At 39.0% G+C, this 18,695-nt stretch overlaps 1 protein-coding gene across 2 annotated transcripts in view; it reads right to left on the minus strand.

Annotated features, from left to right (window-relative positions):
* The window catches only part of SYNE1 (spectrin repeat containing nuclear envelope protein 1), a 269,565-nt gene that overhangs the window by 127,121 nt on the left and 123,749 nt on the right, over window positions 1-18,695 (minus strand). For both annotated transcript variants that reach the window (XM_086461108.1, XM_086461107.1), the window contains 13 exons: window positions 18,086-18,412; window positions 16,636-16,788; window positions 15,193-15,360; window positions 13,964-14,140; window positions 12,930-13,076; window positions 10,567-10,692; window positions 8,922-9,098; window positions 6,840-7,105; window positions 3,919-6,079; window positions 3,194-3,531; window positions 2,411-2,555; window positions 1,190-1,408; window positions 107-369 (listed from right to left, as the gene is read on the minus strand). In XM_086461108.1, coding sequence (XP_086317234.1) covers window positions 107-369; window positions 1,190-1,408; window positions 2,411-2,555; window positions 3,194-3,531; window positions 3,919-6,079; window positions 6,840-7,105; window positions 8,922-9,098; window positions 10,567-10,692; window positions 12,930-13,076; window positions 13,964-14,140; window positions 15,193-15,360; window positions 16,636-16,788; window positions 18,086-18,412 — 4,667 coding nt within the window. The remainder of the gene's footprint in view (window positions 1-106; window positions 370-1,189; window positions 1,409-2,410; window positions 2,556-3,193; window positions 3,532-3,918; window positions 6,080-6,839; window positions 7,106-8,921; window positions 9,099-10,566; window positions 10,693-12,929; window positions 13,077-13,963; window positions 14,141-15,192; window positions 15,361-16,635; window positions 16,789-18,085; window positions 18,413-18,695) is intronic.

Consider the following 18,695-nt stretch of genomic DNA (forward strand, 5'->3'; position numbering starts at 1 on the left):
TAACTAATATTTATTTTAAGCATGATAACAAAAATAATACGAGAACTCTTATTAATGAATTGTAAGATACCATTTTTCTACTGAATCTTCTGAAATATTGCCTTACTTGTGGCATCGATCTTGCATTGCTTTGATTTCTTGCACGACCGGTAGCTCCTCCTGAGACAGAGACTTTACTTCCACATCCTGAAGCATGCTGCCAGCGTGCTGTTTAAGCAGACCCAAAGATGACAGCTGGTGATCCACCTCCAGAAGAAAATTGCTGTGGTAATCAAGGAGTTCCAGGAGCTCTGACTTGGATGCCTTTTCCACTGAGCTTTCTGGTAAGCGACCTTGTAGCTGATCTATTGCTACAGTGGCTTTCTGAATCTACGGAAAGAGACGCAGTCTAGGTAATAATGAAATTAAAAAGAAGCTAGTACAACTGATGCCAAAAGGGGCTAAACCCAGTGCTGTACATTTAGATACTGTGAAACAGCTGTGGTATAGGACTTGTGCAGCGGTTTCTATAGCAGATATAAACCTATGCTCTAACGCGCTAGATCTAGCTAGCTAGCCCTAGCTCTTCACAGTGGACTACGACTTGTTATGGGACTTTTTTGTCAAGTGACAAGCGGCTGCTCGTATTTTTTAGCATTTATTATCTTTATTGCATAGGACCTAGAGCTTTATCCCCGTCAGACCCGAATTTGGCACAAGTCATACATTTAACAAAAAGTTGATCACCATTCCCAGAGAACCTGCAATCTGAGAATAAAATAATGGACAACAACAGATAGAAAGAGTCAGGTAGGATATAAGGAAAAAAAAGGAGACACATGATTAGTGATAGGCAATAACACTGCATAAACTTAGAAACAGCAACTTCATACTCTTCAGGGGAAAAAAACAAAAAAAGAAAAAGAAAAAGAAGTTGAATTAATCTAGAATTGATCATCTGGGGAAGGGAAACAGTGGACAAGATTCTGAAGAAACACCAGAAACCAAAATAGCTCTGTATTTTCTACAAATCTTAGAGGCAGTTGTTCTAAACCTAGGTCTTCCATAGCTGGTTTTTTTCTATAATGTGAGAAAAATCAATTATTCCTGCTATCAGCTTTCTCTACCATAAGATGAGTAATAAGGCAGTATAATAAGTGAAAACCTATGTACAGTTAACAAAGGAGGATTTACCAAGACCAGAAATTACCTTATCATTAAAGTCCTTCCATTCCTGCACTGCATCTTCCAAAACTTTCTCTTGCTCTTGAGCTACATTCCGGAGACGTGTCCAGCGCTGCCAAACTGTTGTCATGGATCTGTTTATAGTTGCCTTACTGGCATCATTGCCAACTTTTTCCAGCTGTGAAGCCTTTTCTTCTAAGGCTGTGATCTTCTCATGGAAAGAATTCACTACAGACACAAGGGTCTGAAAAAGCAAAAATAAGCTCTGTTTTTCACAACACAGCTCATAACTATTCAACACACTTGCAGGCAGGTGAGCCACTTCTACCCACCGCAGACAAAGAGAAGATACTCTATGCTGAGTGAGGGGATTAGGTCTCACTTTATTTTTTCATATGCAATATATTAGCTACAGCTACTTGAAGGACCTGGTCCAAAATGCCACTCCGGAAGCAGCAGAAATCTGGCGTAATCAGATTTTCTCTTCCTTGCTAGCGCCTCAAAAGGGGTAGAAATGAGTATTCAGGACCCTCTTTATAGCAAAGACTGGCTTCTATCACAGTCTAAAAATGAAAGAAGCAATTCAGGTGTTTAAGCATACATTTACGTCATGTTTAATGCCATTTTAGATGTCCAAGGGTATCAGGATAGTCTAATGAAGCTGGCAGACATGACATTACTGTTAAGGCAGATTCCTGCCTTCACAGACACACAGCTGGAGACCGTGAAGGACACCTGAAGCATCACTAACTGCCCATATTAAGGCAACTGATTATCACCCTAAACACTGTAAGAGAAAGAAATTATTTTAAGTCACATTTCTTTCTTTTAGACTAAATAAGAGTTAATATTAACCCAACCTTTCCTGTCCTAGTAAAACTATTCCATGCAGTCCAAAGTAGATGGACATTTCTGTTGACCTGAATTTCTTGTAGGGTATACAATTTGGGGCTATAAGCACCCAAGGCTTTTAGGAACTTCCTGGTTCCTTCCAGTTCTCTACAGTCATAGGCACATAGACAGACATTAAGCTGAAAAGCAATTAAAAATATCTGTTTTGGTTACCCCACAAATAGAATGTGTGTTCTGCACAACACAAACCATCTCTTGGTGTGCTATGACACAGTTAAACACTACAGGAAAAGATCTAAAAGCTCAAATTCAGGTTGCCACATGTAAGGACCTACATAACACACATTTACTTTCACTGAAGGACAAGGATTTAATGTAGTTTTCAGTACCTTACCTTATGTGTTAGCAATTTCTCTTCTGCCTCATGAGAAGAAGCAGCTTTAGCTACTGAGAATTCAGATAATTTTTTCTCAGCCTCATTCATCACTTCAATAACCTTCTGTCTTGCTGTTTGGTACTCCTGCCACTCAGAAGCACACCTTAAACACAGTTCCAGAAAGAACAATTTAATGCAATATAAAACCATTTGAAAATCAAGAATATTGTTGCACCTAGTTTTCTATGTAACTGCTTGGCTTTCCTGTTAACACAGTATTTTCCAAGAAAAAGAAAGATTACTGGGAATAAGCATACATAGAAACATATGCTCCTGATTTTCTGCTGTACCTTACAGGCGCAGCTGGGCACTTAATAGCCCTTGTTTGACTCTTCCTCAGTGACTTTGCCTAGGTTGTGTTTTAAACCCACCTAAACTTTTGGAACCCAGAAGATTCAGGAATAAGAAGATAGTTATGCTGGTTAAAAAGGTATTTCCTTTTAGTTCAGAATGTTTGCTTCTATCTCGTTTCTTTCTGTGTAGGACTTGTGCCAGGTGAAATAAGGGACAGTCATTTCCTACTCTCCTTCTCAGTGCTGTTCCAAGCTTTATATCATTTTATCACAGCTTCTTGAAGATCACACATCTAGTCAGTCAGTGGCAGAAAACAGAATCCAAGAGCTCTGAATCCCAATATTACTTCTCATCAGTAGCACAAACATTTAAAAAAAAATCCAGTTAATGGTGCGATCTCTTTCTTTCATGACCAACAAGATGATCTTAAAGAAAAAAAAAAAATACCTTTGTAACTGCTCTTGCTGGGTTTTGGCTTCTTGCTTTGTCCCTTTGGCCTTTTCCTCCAATGCAGCTACATTCTGCATCAGCTGCTCTCTTGCTGTGGCTTGGATAAAGGGCTCTATCTCAGACACAAGGCCCTGTAACTCCTTCAAATGGTTACTGAACTGACTTTCTGTGCTGAAAAATTCAATGTGGTTCCTTAGGTTCTCCTCAGAGTTTTCAACATCAAGACCATTTCTTGCTAAATGCAGAAATTCCTGAGCATCTTCAAGCCAGTCATTTGCTAGCTGCATCACTTGGTAGTATCTTTGGCAGAGGCTATATAATTTATTCAAGGTAGCCTGAAATAAAAGGGAAAATTATACAGGTCACAGACATAAAATTCACAGCAGCAACAAAAACATCCTCTGCTGAGAGTCTGGATTTTGGCTGTGTTTGCTTTCTTTTCCCTTTATTTTATCTAAAACACAGGTCCAGAGAGACTATATGGAAGCAGGTTTTGAGTCAGTTCGTATTTCTACATGCAGGTAAAAATCCATATTAAGGAAGCCTTTCCCTCTCTGCTCCTGCCCAAGTCATTCATGGCAACAGGCTACAAACTAAGTCATTAAAAAATCCCAAACAATAGGAGTATTAAAATAATGTTGAGATGATTACAAACATCAAGCCACAGAGCCGTCTTTTTCAGCTTTGTGAGCAAGAAACTAATGACATTTAGGTACACTAACCTGTCTCATGTGTATAGCTTCTTGAACTTCACCATCTAGTTCTGTCAGCTCAGCAAGAGTGTTTTCCAGGTCAGCAGGTATCAACTCCTTCACTTTCATATATCTCTCTTTCTCTTTATTGCTCAGTGCATTCATTATTCTCAGGCTTGACTGCACTTCTTCCTGATGTATCTGAACCTTTCGGATTTCTTCTTGGATGCTTTGCAGTTTGAGGTCCAAACTTAATGTTCCATTAAGTTCTGTTTTCACCCATCTCAACCAGTCGAGTGAGCGGCAGATTTCTGTCTGGAAGTCTATGCTTTGCACAAGTCTGTTCTCGCACTCCATCACAGTGTCACCAATGGCAGCATGCAAAGACTTTAGCTTCTCTTGCCAAGACTGCACTTGGTGATTCGTTGTCTCGCATGCAGATGAGTCAAGCTGAGGGGAAAGGGTTTCTAGATGTTCAGTTATTCGCTTCAGGAGACTCCCCGAGTCTTGCAAGCTGCCCACCAGAGAATGGTATATTTTCAACTTTTCTTCTATGGGAAGAGTTTCCTCATTTACCTTAATCTGCTCCTTCTTCACTGCCTCTAGTTGTGCCTCAAACTGCATACACATTTTCTCATGCTCCTGGCATTCTTCTATTGTGTCTTCCAACAGGTTGATTTTCTGTTCTATTTGCCTCTTCAACTTGTGATACAGTGTGACAAGTTTTAACATCTCGTCTGGTTGCCATGGCTGGCCAGTGCTTCGAAAGGCCTCCTTCTTCTGGTTTAGTTCATCCACTGCTGCACCAAGGCTCACCACTTCACCCAAGAGATCTCTGTAGGCCTGCTGGAGTGACGCAGCTTCTTTGGCTAAAATAGCAGCTGGAGCTTTGTCCATGTTAACAAACTGATCTTCTAGCTCAATCAGAGCTTTACTTGTCAACTCAATTAAAGAGGCATACTCTTTTCTGGCATAAATTGCTTCCTGAATCTTATATAATTTTTCTTTTGCCAGAGCAGTGACAATATTGAATTGCTGAGGGAGAATGTTAAGTTTTTCATCTAGATAAGAATGATCCACTTCATTAAGTGACGGTAGGATTTCTTGGCCATCTCTTTGCAGTGCAAGCAACAAATTCTCATATTCTGGAGACTGCTCAAGAATCTGTTGATATTTTGCCAACTGGCTGTATAGTTCAGAGTTAGAATTCATTACATTGACTTCTGGGAATGTGACAATATCAGCTTGTTTTAGCCAATGACAAGCTTTATCCAAGTCTTCTTTGAAATATTTCCTGGAAACTATATTTTTCTCCAGTTCTAACAACCGCTGGTTACACTTTTGTAAAACGGTGTCATACACATTCTGTAGTTCTTGCAGTTTACCTAACACTTCACTCTTTTCTTGTTCTGTTGCTTCTTTCATTAAGTCTCTTCCTTGAGCCCACAACCCTGTGACTTCATTTTGATAGGCCTTCAGGTTAGCCTGGGCATTCTTACAAGTCCTGATCTGTTTGTTCACATCTTCTGGCAACAGACAAATGTGTTCTGGAAACGTTACCTTCTTCTCATGCTGGTGAATTTGGTTTGTAGCCTGAAAGACTGCCATGAGAAACTGGGTCTTTTCAGACAGTGCTTTATTCAGGTGCTTTCTCCTCTGGCCAACCAGGTCACTGAGACAATCTACATGGTACTGTGCATCAGAAAGTGCTTTCTGAAGCTCCTGCCTTTCATTGAGCCCTAGGTTGGTCATCACCCTATCAGCATCTTTCACAAGCGTCTTCAGAACAATTTGTTTGGCTTCAAGGTCACTGCAAATAGTAAGATGATCCATGAGAAGACTCTGAGCCAAATCTGGAGGAGGGCTCTGTTTAAGAGCCTCTGAGATACTAGGTTGCTGCTCTTCTGCCCATTCCATTAGTTCCTGAAATTTGGAATGCACCAAACTGAGTTCTTCTAAGGTTGAAACAGAAACTTGAATTTTCCTTTTGACAAGGTCCTCCAGCTGAGTCCAGCGTTGCTCGAAATGACCAAATTGCTCCTTTACTAATTCTTTGTCATCAAGATTCAGATGTTCTGTCATCTTCTGTTTCTGATCTTTCAAATCTTCCAGAGCAAATCTCCTTTCCTGTAGTGCCAGTGCCAATTTTTGCAAAGCTTCAAGGTGCACATTTGTACTTTCAGCATCAGATCTGTTATCAAAACAGACACAACAGAAACGAACTATTAGATCCTATTTCAAGACAGACTTTTAAAAGAGGTCAGGACGAATTACAAGCCTACCATAAATCAATATGATATAAATACCTACAGTTTTCAGATTCTTTTGAAGGTACCAGTTTTGAATATTAATCAAAAAGTTTAACATTTTTATTCCTCTCCCTTTCATCTGCAATATGCTCATCAGGCTGACCATACAAATTAACACAAATACTACAGAGCATACTGGTTCTATCGCACATATGAACAAGTACTGAAGTTGAAGTGAATCTTGTTCCATGACAGTGACAGCAGCAGTAACAGACTCACAATTTTACACACAGCTGGTGTGTTTATGCTACACAAAGGAGCTGCAATCAATTAGCAGCACCAAATAATGTAATAGACAAATAGATAAAACACAACATCATAATGGAAAACACACAAGAAACACAGTAAACACAAATGAAAGAGTTCAAATAAGATAGTCAAAATTACTGAGATATCACAAAATGCTATACCCCGAGATGGGATCAATCAGTACTTGCCTTAAAGACAAACACTGAAGATCTGGCTTCTCAAGCTCTTTTTATTTCAATACAAGTAATTGTCCTATATTTAATAAGAGAGGCTTGCTTTCAAATAAAAATGGAAAAAGGGATTTTTAGCGGATCCAACTTAAAGACACTCTGTAAACAGCTCTTTCAGCGTATATGCACTAAGTCAGCTTTGTGTGCGCTACTCCTTTTTTACCTAGCCAGGTTGTCCCACTCTTTTGTGAGCTTTTCCAAGAAAGTTTCAACTACATTCATGCGATCATGGTAATCCCCCGTCCTCTGCAGATCCTCCTCTCTCTGTATAAGCAAACTGTGTGCCTGAAGGCAGAGGTCCAGCCACTGGTTGCTCAGTTCTCCTATTTCCTTGTGTTCAGGTGATTCCTGTCCTTGGGTTAGCTTGTTCATCTTCTCAGTCACAGAGGTAAGAGCTGACTGCTTAGACTGCAACTTATGACTGAATTCCTGAAAAAGATACAAGCCAAAACCAATCTGGTGACACCTACTCAAAATTATAAGATGGAATTTAAATAAAAACTCTGAAACAAATATATTGTGCAAGGACCAATTACCTTCCCAGGCAAATGCTGCCTGCGCAGATGTAAAATGGAAGAAGTGCCTTCTTCCCTCCCTCCCCTAACTTTCCTCCCCGTCTTCTCAGGTGAGGACAGGTTGGTTATAGACGTGAAAGCAAACCAAAGCAGTTTCCAAGTGCCAGTGATAAGCAGAAATCATGATTAAGTCATACCTTGTTGTCCAGGCTTCTGGACTATCACAGCTCCCACCGTACACTACATCATGTCAGATAGTCTGAGTCTCACGAGAATTAGTTTTACCAGTACTGTTTCTACCTGATTTTTTTCCTTTTCTTTTTTCATTAGAGACCAAAAATAGTAAGTACAGTCCACGAGTCAGTGAACCCCCACATCCACACTTTGTTCTGTTCCTACTTCTGTAATAGCAACGATTATCACTGTCATTATTGAAACAAAGCCAATTATTATCTAGGTATGATTGCTATCTGAGCTAATAAATACAAGTAAATACGAGTCCATGTGCATATACATTTCTTAGCGAATAAGTAGTCACAGAGAACCCCACCAAAAAATATACAATATACTGACAGCTAAAACTAACCAAATATTTTTCAGTGCTATATTTTTACACTGTCTAGGGTAAATAACTTTTCCCAAATTCTAGTTCTAATATCTGTAGCTAAACAACCATGCCCATCTCCAGCACTTTACTGGGATGATGTGTTTTCACTGAGGGCTGGCAGGCATGCTGGAGAAGAGATGCTACTGCCCAGCTCTGCCTCATTCCTCTTTGTGACTGCTTCAAATGGAGCTAGGCATCTTCCTTTACCAGGGCAAATTCAAGGAAAAAGTACACACTGTGCCACATCTGACAGTCCAGCAGGTGCCTGCCTTTCATAATAATCCAAAGTTCCTGACTGAAACAGTGAAGAAACACAGACTCCTGCTTCTTCCTGGACCCTTAATGATAGCTGGTGTAACAGCTTTCAGTCCACATTGAGCTGACGAACCTTCAAGGGCTATGGTTTTGTTCAAACATTTGTGTAAACAGATTTGAAGAGGAAGTGCTATTCATTTTCACCTAACTCTTGTCATATCAGAAAAAGAATACAAGAAAATTCTAGACCAAAAATGCAAACCCCAAGCATTTCCTCATTTAATAAAGAAATAATCTGTTTCTCTGTTTCTTCTTGTTACTTTACTGATGTTTGTGATGTGTGCACAATGGCCATAAAAATTCTCTTTTCTGTAATGAATAAGAAATAGTGAAGATCTGAAGGCATTTGTCTCATTATTTAGGGTAAATCAAATTCGGTTTCTATCCTACCTATTCTCCAGCGGTTTTCAGAGTCCAGCTACATTGAATAGTTTCCTAGACTAATTCTGAAATAAATCTAAATAATTTAGAAGTGTTAAAATCAAAGAACTTAGCAAGCACAAGTTCCAGTTCTTATCTTCAGCTCCACTGTGATCAGCAATTAGCCTACTAAAAGCAAAGGCAAATCAGAAGAGTAGGCTGAAAATTGTCTACTGTTAAAAAAAAAATGCTAGAAAAATATTAAAGTACATTTCTCTGTCACCCTGTACATTCAATAAAGTAACACTCTTTCCTCTGTCTTCTCTGCTCTTGCTTAGACCGTATTAGCAATTGTACACAGTATGTGCATATTACATGAATTATCACGATATCAGCCACAGGATGAACTTCTTCCTTACCTTTTGATCTCAACCCAAAGTCTCCTTACCTTAACCTGGAGTACCATATTCTGGGCAATGTTTAGCTCCAACTCTGCCCGTCTCCTTTTCAAATTCTGTAGTTGTTGATCTGCATCCTGGAAATATATCCAGAGCTCAGCCTTCATTTGTTTGATCTCTTCCCAACCTTGAGCCAAATACTGTGAGTGCATTATCTTTTGCTCAATCTAGAAGAAATGAAAAGGAGTAGGAACGCTTTAATGCATCTATTTTTGGAGAGTAGTGGATGAATACCATTCTTCCTCTGAGCACAATACTGTACTAAAGTAAATTTCTGCACTAGATTCTGAAGGCGCTAATATTATCTACAAGAAGAGTCCTAACCTTCAAAAGTAATAAAAATCAGACCTATCAAAGGAAAGCTCTGGAAAAAAAAAAAAAAAGTCATTCACTCTTGAGAGCAGGAAGTATATTTATGAGTGTGTGTATTTCAAAGCATGTTCAGTCTTCCATTAAATATTAAATTTACTGTATAATTCAGTCTATTGCATGCCAAGAATATTGCTGGACTGTACCATACATGCCTTCGCAACGACCAATAAAAGTTTAAACCAAACACTTCCATTTAATTTGCTTAGTCCAGTTATTTTGCCTATATGCCTTTTGTAAAGTGCCAATAAGAAGAATGCTTACTGGATCGGAGCCTGTCAATCACCTTAAACCAATAGTCACATAGCTTGTTTTGCTCCAAATACAGCAGTAGGATGCCTTTAAGGTTTAGACACTCAACCAGCTTAACACATCTCAGCACTGTACCATCTGTGATTTCTTAAAAATGTTTCAGTGCTTTATATATAAAAGGAGAATCTTGTTCTGATGTTTGCGATGCTTTTTAGCTATTCAATATTTGGACTGCTGCGTTTTTATGGATTACTTGGATTTGTACAATTTGCTCCTCTGGTATGGAATACTGCTACTGTATATACTAGCTTTTTACTTTTGGTAGAAGTAGTTTCAAAAGTTTGGTTGTGGGCGTATATGAAACTAAATTTTTCATGTTCATATCATCAGGAATGCTCAGAATGTTTCTTTTCTAATAACTTATGTTTATAATTTTATTCTAAAACCAAGCATTAAGCTACTTTAAAACTTAAAATTGAGGAACACTTCTATAAATTCATACACTGACATAGATGCACTCTGATTTATTAATTGAACCATCATAACTTGTTATGATTATTGTAATTAATACATTAGTATACCCTAATAATAACATCAGTCTACTGTTGAGTACATAGTAGCAGTAAAATATGTCTAAGCTTTAATAAAATACAGAGAAGAATAGATTGAACTGTGGTTTATGAAAACAAATAATTTGGCTCAATTTTCTTCCACAGAATGTTATTTGTGTAGCTTTAGACCAACATCTTGTAACATTACCTAAGTACCTTTAGCAACCTTTGTTGTGTGTCTTTGTATTACTACCAGGATGGCAATGTGTGGTTTTAATTAAAAAAAAAATATTAAAAAGCAGAAAAAGAAAGAGAAAACTATTTCTAAAAGAAAGACTTAAGATGAAAGTAAGAGGACCTTTCTTTAAACCATTACCCAATATGACCTTTTCAAAAGAGGACAGATCAAGGCAGTTAAAACTCTAAACAGGATTAAATGTGGGTGGTTGTGGTTATCTTGTACCGTTTGTTTTGTTTGTTGAATATCTGTTGCTGTACTCTTCACTGTGGCATCTGACAGATCACACATGGAGCACAGAAGATCCAAGTATGTATTGGCCTGCTCCTGCAGAGCCCGGAAATGTTTTACCTGAGGGAAGATAATCCTGAAATAAACTCTGAGACTAATAAAATAGAGACATAATCTCTACTTGAGATGAGAAATAAGCTCTTATTTTATTTTAATCGTGCATTTGAGTACTTTTACTTCAGCTTATTATTTCCAGAAGATGAAATGTAGACATATATTATTTTACTAGGTAAAGCTGCTCTGTCATAATTGTGGAAAAGAGTAACTCTTAAAAACTTGATTATAATCCAATTATCAAAGCGCTGAGTGACATATGCATTACCTAGCTTACTACTTTATAAATAAAGCGTTGCACAGATACACACAGTTTCAATCAGGTGACTTACTTTCCTAAAGTGAATGGGAAGCAGGGCTTTATCCTACTAATAAAGTGTCATGTTCCTATAGCTACAAAATTCTCCATTGTCTGACAGATCATGGGGAGTCCAGCCCAGTGACACAACACACTTCCCCACACCTTCTGAAACCCTCCCAATGTCCCCAGCATCTACGATTGCCAAGATCAGACAACACAACACTATTGATGGTTCCTGCTCTTGACATTGCCCATAGGTGCTCACCTCTCACTCTGAAGAGTTACCTCATCCCATAAGAAAATATTGACAAGTAGGGCAGTAACATACCTCCTAGAGTCCCAGGGAGGAGGGGTGAGTGACCACCGAATACAGAAGGCCATTGGTGGGTCCTTGCAGGCAAAAAGTTGAACACAACAGCAGTGTGCCCTTGTGGCAAGCCCAAATTACTGTATTAGCAAGAATGCAGAGAACAAGCTGCGGGAAGCGATTTTTCTCCTGTACTTACACCAGGGACAGCCTGACAAGTGCATTTGACCCGGTTTCACTCTTCCCCCATAGAAGAGATATTGGCAAACTTGTGCAAGTCCAGCAAAGTGCTGGGGGGATATGGGGCTGTAGTATGTGGCATTTGGACAGCTCTGAAGAAGCTGGGTTTGTTCAGCCTGGAGAACAGAGGCTAATTGCAGTCTGCCATTACTTAAAATGGTAGGGGTCAGGTGGGGAGAGTACGGAGAAGATAGAGCCAAACTCTTGTGAAGGTGAGCAGAAAAAGGACTAGAAGGAAAAGTGACAAGTTGAAACAAGGAAAATCTTCCTAGATATGTGGGAAACTTTTTTCACACTAAGAACAGTTAAGAACTGGAACAGTCCCTAATCCTCAAGGATGGTCAGGGCCCTCAGTACACCAAAGGGCTCTGCAACCTCTCTCCCCCCCTTCTGCTTGGGGTTTGGATGCCTCTTCTCAGGGCCAGCCCTGACTCAGCTCAGCTGCGACCTGGCAAACAGAAAAGCATTCAGAACCCTTCCCCCTTGCTTGAGAGCTGCATATAAGCTCAGGCCCTCACCTGAGCTACACTATAGATGCATCTGTGCCTGGCTGATCCTCCTGGCCTTGCTTTGCCTCCCTGACCTCCTGCCTCCACCTGGGACTGTCCTCATCCCTACAGACATGCCTGGTGATCACCAGATGGCAGCTGACAACAGGGGGACTCTGCTCTCCTCACCTGTGTGCTGCCCTCACGTCACTGGGAAGGTGCTGCCCTCACGTCATTGGGAAGGTGCTGCCCTGCTGGTCCCACTGTCACCCCCCGCTCCTCTATCCCTTGCAGAGCTGTTATCTGCAGTATTTCAAGGTCTCTATTAAGCCACACGATTGAATGCTGAATTCCAGCATTTTTAGTGCCATACCAGTCTAATTTGAAAACAAGGTACAAATCCAATGTAAAACATATTAATTTACTACAAATAATCAAGAAGCAAAGAAATGATTCTTAATTGCTAACGTGGGCTAGACGCAGTTCTACGCTTTTAGGCTGAAAAGTTGTTTTAATCGCCTGACAACAGACTCTGTGTCCATGGTACTTTGAAACAAGGTCTCATATAGGAACACTAATAGACAGATTGGCAACTGGACAAGCAGAAAGACACAACCTCTCTGCTAAACACATATGTGGAGTATCTGAGCAGGTTTATCTAGTTAGTCACCTTTTTTCAGGTAACATATTTCTAAGCATTAAGCAGAGCTAGCAAAAGCCCTGTGTGATTTTTCAGCTATGGTTATTTTTCACTCAAGGCATTCTTTTTTGGGGCCGGGAATAAACACTGAGGCTACACAGCCCTCTGAGAAGGTCAGAGAGAATATCTAAATTCTATTAATACAAAGCTTTACCAGAACTCACCTTATTAAGAATAACCGAGCATTTTCAAGCGCTGAACTTTTACCTGTTTAACTGCATCTGCCAGGCTGAAAGGCGGCCAGGTAGTTGGCTTTAGCTCTGACTGCACTGTAGACAGCCAAGTCTGGCACTGTTGTAGAGTATCCTGATGATTAACATGCTTCTGGAGTTCATGTTCCAAACTCTGGTATACCTAAAATCAACATTTTGTAAGGTCATTGCATTTTCAAACACTGCTATTGGCTCTCTTCTCCCACCTTGAAAACTGCAGGTAAAACAGAATTATTAAGACTGTAGTTATTTTAGCCCTTTTACATAAAAGTATCAAGGATTGAAAGCTCCTTAAGCTCTCACTGCATCTTGTTAATTTGTGGAGAAGATGGACAATATCTAAGGCACGGCTTCTGGAAGGAAAAAATAAAGATGCAAATGAAGAGCATTGTCTCATATTTCTGTATTCTTGTTCAACATTTTGTCATTGATCTAGCATGAGGTTTTACCTACCTCTACAAATCTTACTGGCTATGAAGTCTACTTTTTGGGGTTTTGTTTGGGTTTGTTTTTTTTTGTTTTGTTTGGTTTTTTTTTTTTTTAGACTACACTGGCTTGATCTCCTAATTGGATTAACAGAACGACCCAGTTAACCCTTCCTAACTGTATATTCTGGTTTTACTAAGAGAGACAGTATTTCCTAGCACATAATTAAGACCCGTTATGTATGTATGCAAACTACTGACACTAAGAGTGCAATTTGCTTCTCAGTTTTTTAAGTAGGACTAGTTCTAATTTCTTTGCTGCAGCTGCTCAGAACCAGTGTAACACAAAGGTAGTGAAGGTGTGGAGAAATTAAGGTAAGAATTTATAGGCAGCTAGTTTTGCTGGCTGCTAGGCAACACTTGCATCACAAGGAACTCAACTGTAGCACAGTAAGGACAAAGTGCTACATTAGTAATCTGTAGGCTCAATATAAATGGATACAATAGGAAGACCTTTACCCTATTTAAAGAAAGAAGTAATTAGAGAAATAATATTGTGGGTTATTCTTAAACGGCATAAAATCGTTTTTGAAACAAGACTTACTCTTTGAGCTGTGCTACATATGGCAGAATAGCTATCCTTCATCCCCTGAAGATGGCTTTGTATGTTTTGCTTAAATTTTGCTTGAAGATGTTCTGCACATTGATTGATCAAGTAATCGCCTTTACACTTAAGGCTGTTCAAACGATCTTCAAATCCTGTAATTTCTTCCATGATAGCCTAAGAAATAGATAAAATACTTTTGAAGAAATATTTTGAACTTAAACCACAGTCTGCATTACAGCTTGTTAAATAAATATTTTTTTAATTTTTTTTTTTCCTCCTTTAAATGCTGTATTCAGATTTGGAAAAAAGTTTTCAGACAACAATGTGTATTGTTATAGTCAAGCTATTAAGAGTGTAAACTCATTATAAAATCATTGTCAAAAGTCTGTACATGGATATCCCACAGAAATATCAGTAGTACTGTCATACTGTGTAAACATTATATGCTCGTGTCCCAAGACTACCCCTAATCTTCCCTATGTTGCAGGCTCTCCAGGGCTCCACCATCTTCTCCTATGTCTAGTAACAAGGACTAAATCTGATGCTGAATCATATCTTATCCCATAAGCTCTTCCACTGTAGACAGTTCTTTCCATTGACTTTGGTGGAGACAAATTTTTATCTAAGGAGGTTACTTAAAGAATAACACACTAACCACAATGAGTGACAAGATTTTAATATTCACCCTTGGAATCTCAGTCTCAGGGAGTGGTGAGAAGGGTTGGATTTTGCTTTCTTTTATCTTCTAGAAAGCACCAGCTATCAATGTAGTGAACGATTATCATTAATAGTAACCACAACAATACCTTGAATAAAGGCAATAGAGGGTTTACAACCTAATAGAGGAAAAACCCTGAATATTTGAAAATTTTAAATATTTTTTTATCCTTTAAAGTGTCAGAGCAAAAAATGCCTTAGGAGTAAAATCACCCTAATCTACTTTTTGCGGACTATTTCCTGGGACATCTCAGCAAAAATCTGACACAGAATTCAGACCGGTGTGCAACAAAGCTCTCATGCAGATGCAGTGTCATCTGAGAAACAGTGCTAACAACAAGGTAGATTTCACTGCATCAATGACACTGATATTTATTTCCACAGTCAGAAGTAAAAGGAATAAAACAGATGAACGTCAAATAACTAGAGCTCTGGAGTGAAGACAGAGAAGCAATGATGAAAAATTCTGTTTTAGCAGACAAAGGAACTCCAGCTAATAGCAAACCCACCTTGTGGTTAGCTAGTTGCTGAGTGATTATTTCAAGATTGTTACTCTCCATGAGGTCAGGGCTGACCAGCCTGCTGGACATATGCAATAACCATTTCTCCCCTTCTTGCAGATCACTATTGTAATCCTCGTGTTCTTTTACTCTCACCTCTAAGTTTTCAACATATGCCTGCAGATCAACAATAACCAAAATTAAATATTCAGGTAATTACAAGAATAAAAACCCAAACCAAAAGCCACCAAGAGCTTGAATGCATAGTAAGAGAGTTATCTTGTACATTCACACTCCTGTGAGGGACTTTCACATGATTAGACTGTTAAGGAAGACATCAAAGGGATCAATTGTGTGAATAAAGTCTGCGGTTCTGCGCAGTATTTTCACTCAAGATGAAATACCATACTCTGAAGACTGAGGAAAATACCGAGTATCTCCTTACTTTAAGAAAAGGAACACTGTCAACTTGACATTAATTTCACTCAGAAACAGTTATTACATGCTCTTTGAGAGACTGCACATGACCTGCCAAATGTTATATGTGGTGGGGTCTCTGCTGCTTACAGCCTTTGCACGTACATATTGCCTGTGACCATGGTAGGGAAATTAAGAATGTACACATCGAGTCAAAAGGTATTTGTTCTTCTTAAGAAAATTTTTTTCATAAGCTTCTCTACATTTAAGTCATCACCATTACATCTAATGCAACAGATGCCAGTTTTGTGGTACAGATCAGAGGAATGTGTAAATTAGAAACCAACTGTGAAAAATAAAAAATCATCTGCTATTGGTGGATGGAATAGCAATTAAAAGGTACTTAGGTCAAACATAAGTATTAACATGGTTTGCAGAGCTTATCCTTGTTAGGAGTATAACCTATTAAAAGCTTTAGGAATAATCATACTTTAGGACGTATTTAGAAGTATTAGATCTTTCAAAGTACTACATACATGTGGACTAACGAATCAATGTTAATTAATAATGCCCTTGCTGAATTAAATTATATCCATTTGGCAGTTCATTTTCTCCAGTGACCTCCATTCAACAACTAAACTAGATTAAACAGAGTCTGTGTAAGATCTAGCAGAAACAAGAGACAAAATGGTATAATTCAAGGGCATCTGTCCCTTCAAGAAATAATGTATTGAGAAATCTATTCAAAGCAATTAAAAATAGTAACAATAGTATAAACTAGACACTGATATATTTTCTCCTAGTGCCACGAAGGCTTCACCTGCCACACTCAAAATTCATTTCAGCTACTCTTGCCAGATGTGTTGAGGTAGAAGTTCTTTCCATATTCAAGAATCCCCCTCTCCCCCAACCTCAAAAAAAAAAAAAAAAAAAAAAGTGATCACATCTAACTAAAACAAAGAGTGAACTTCTTAAAGAGGGGGAAAAAACCATTGCAAATTGAAAGAACCTATAGTTTTCTTGCTGACTTCTTACCTTTGTTGTGCTGCAGAGTTCCTGGTAACTGCTCTGAAGGTCTTGAATGTTGTTCTTAAGAGTCACATCATTCACTAGATCAAAAAGTGCTTCGCCCTTTTCAATCACTGATTTTATTGAAGGCTCATGGGACAGAACAGTCTGCTGTATGGACTATAATGCAGGCAAGAATTAAAATATAACTACTGAACACTGAAGATCTATTTCACTCTCCTTCGATCTGAAGCACAGCCTTCTATCATGGTATACATCATCCTTTCCAGGTGAGAAGAGTTTTGCTACCAGCACAGAACTATCAGCCATGCCCTGAAACAACAACTTTGCAGGCATCTAAAAGCAATTGCTCCTTTTGTAAGTGGCTAGTAGCACAGCTGATCTGGAGCTGATGAAGGAAAGGGAGTTAATACTTGTGAAGGGGCAAGTGCTAGGGATAAAACTTGCTCAGAGGAACAAATTCTGCAAATTGGTGGGGAAGTATCACCAAAGCCATCCCCTTAATGAGACAGTATGCAGACGAGTGCACAACACTGTACTCTCAGGAGTACGCAATCTTATCTGTTATGTCATTGTGCCACTGGCTCAGACAGCACGGCACATGCCTGCATTTATCAAATGACAGTGTAGAATGTGTAGAAAGCAAGCACACAGCTATGACATACGACTTTGAGTACTGAAGCCAGTGAGGGGCAGTGGGCAGCTTCAGAGAAAAGTCTGGATGCTGTGCAGGTACTTTACAGCAATAGCCAAAGCACTGTTTTGTTAGCAACACTGTTTTAGCCACAAACGTAAAGCACAGCGCTATACAGGTTGCTATGAGGAAAGTTAGCTTCATCCCAACCAGAACCTGTATGCATCTGCTGAAACATCTGTAATCCTGCAAAAAATTCTGTTTTACAAAAAAATCATTAAAAGAAGCAATAGGGATTTTGTCAAATTTTTCTACTCATTTTTACGATTGGAAAAAATAAACCCCACTTCACTGAAATCCTCTGTAACTAATAACAGAGGAGGCCATAACAGCTGACTGTCCTAGATGACAGTCGAGCTGGGACATCCAGCTCTAACCAGACAGCTTTAAGGCAATATAAACGCAGGCAATGTCTGCAGTGAACAACCAACTGATTTCTATCCTTGCTTAAACAGCAGTTAACTGTTGATATCAAAGGAATTACTGAGCTGTGTACTCATAAAAGAATTTTCCTCCATACCAGCAAATTTTCAAATGTGGAAGACTTATTAGGACATTCACATTTCAAATCCAGGTGCTCACTCTGGTTCTCAGATGCAGGTATTGTGCATGTTTTCACTTTGATGCTGATTTGGACATCCAGATCAGCGATCTCTCATACATCTATTAAGGAAACTTGAACAGACACCTGGACCAGAGGATTTGTTGCGAGTCACCAGGCCAAAATTGATTTGATAGTACAATGATATAACTGCTTTTTACCTTATATTTGGACAACTGGGCCTTCTTCTCATAGAGTTCGCTCTTTGGCTCCGCTGGAGCATGTAACACAGCTCGATACTCCGTGACCCACTGAGTCTGTGCCTTGTACTTGTCTGAGAACTCCTTTGCCAGCTGAAGGCACTTCTCTGAAGTCATATGCTCTTTCCTGATGGAGCCAGCCAGGTCTTCAAGCTGTTCCACGTGATCGCCAATTTCTTTTCTTAACTGGTCAACTTCATTTTCTTCCATGTACTTTATAGCTCGCTCCCCCTTCTCACGGGCAGATTTCAATAAACTGTGGCCTATGTCCATATCACTCAATAACAGCTGTGAAGGAAGTGCTGGTTAACAGAAAATGTATGCAAGCTCTTGCCTTTTTTTTTTATTTTTATTTTTTTTATTCATCGTAGTACCGTTATCAGTGAGAGGCTAATGATATATTTTTTTTTAAATTTTGCTAATGACGCAAAAGGAATTGCTAAGGAAATTGAATGGACTTCTCATTACAAAATTGCCTGCAGTTAAGGTGCAGTAAACTAGAAGGAAGTAGAAAAACCCAAGTACTTCAGAAGCACGGTGCAAAACAGAAGATAAACACAGAAAATGAGGG

This window comes from Leptosomus discolor, chromosome 2 (assembly GCF_034619465.1).
Source record: "Leptosomus discolor isolate bLepDis1 chromosome 2, bLepDis1.hap2, whole genome shotgun sequence".
Classification (NCBI taxonomy): Eukaryota; Metazoa; Chordata; class Aves; order Leptosomiformes; family Leptosomidae; genus Leptosomus; species Leptosomus discolor.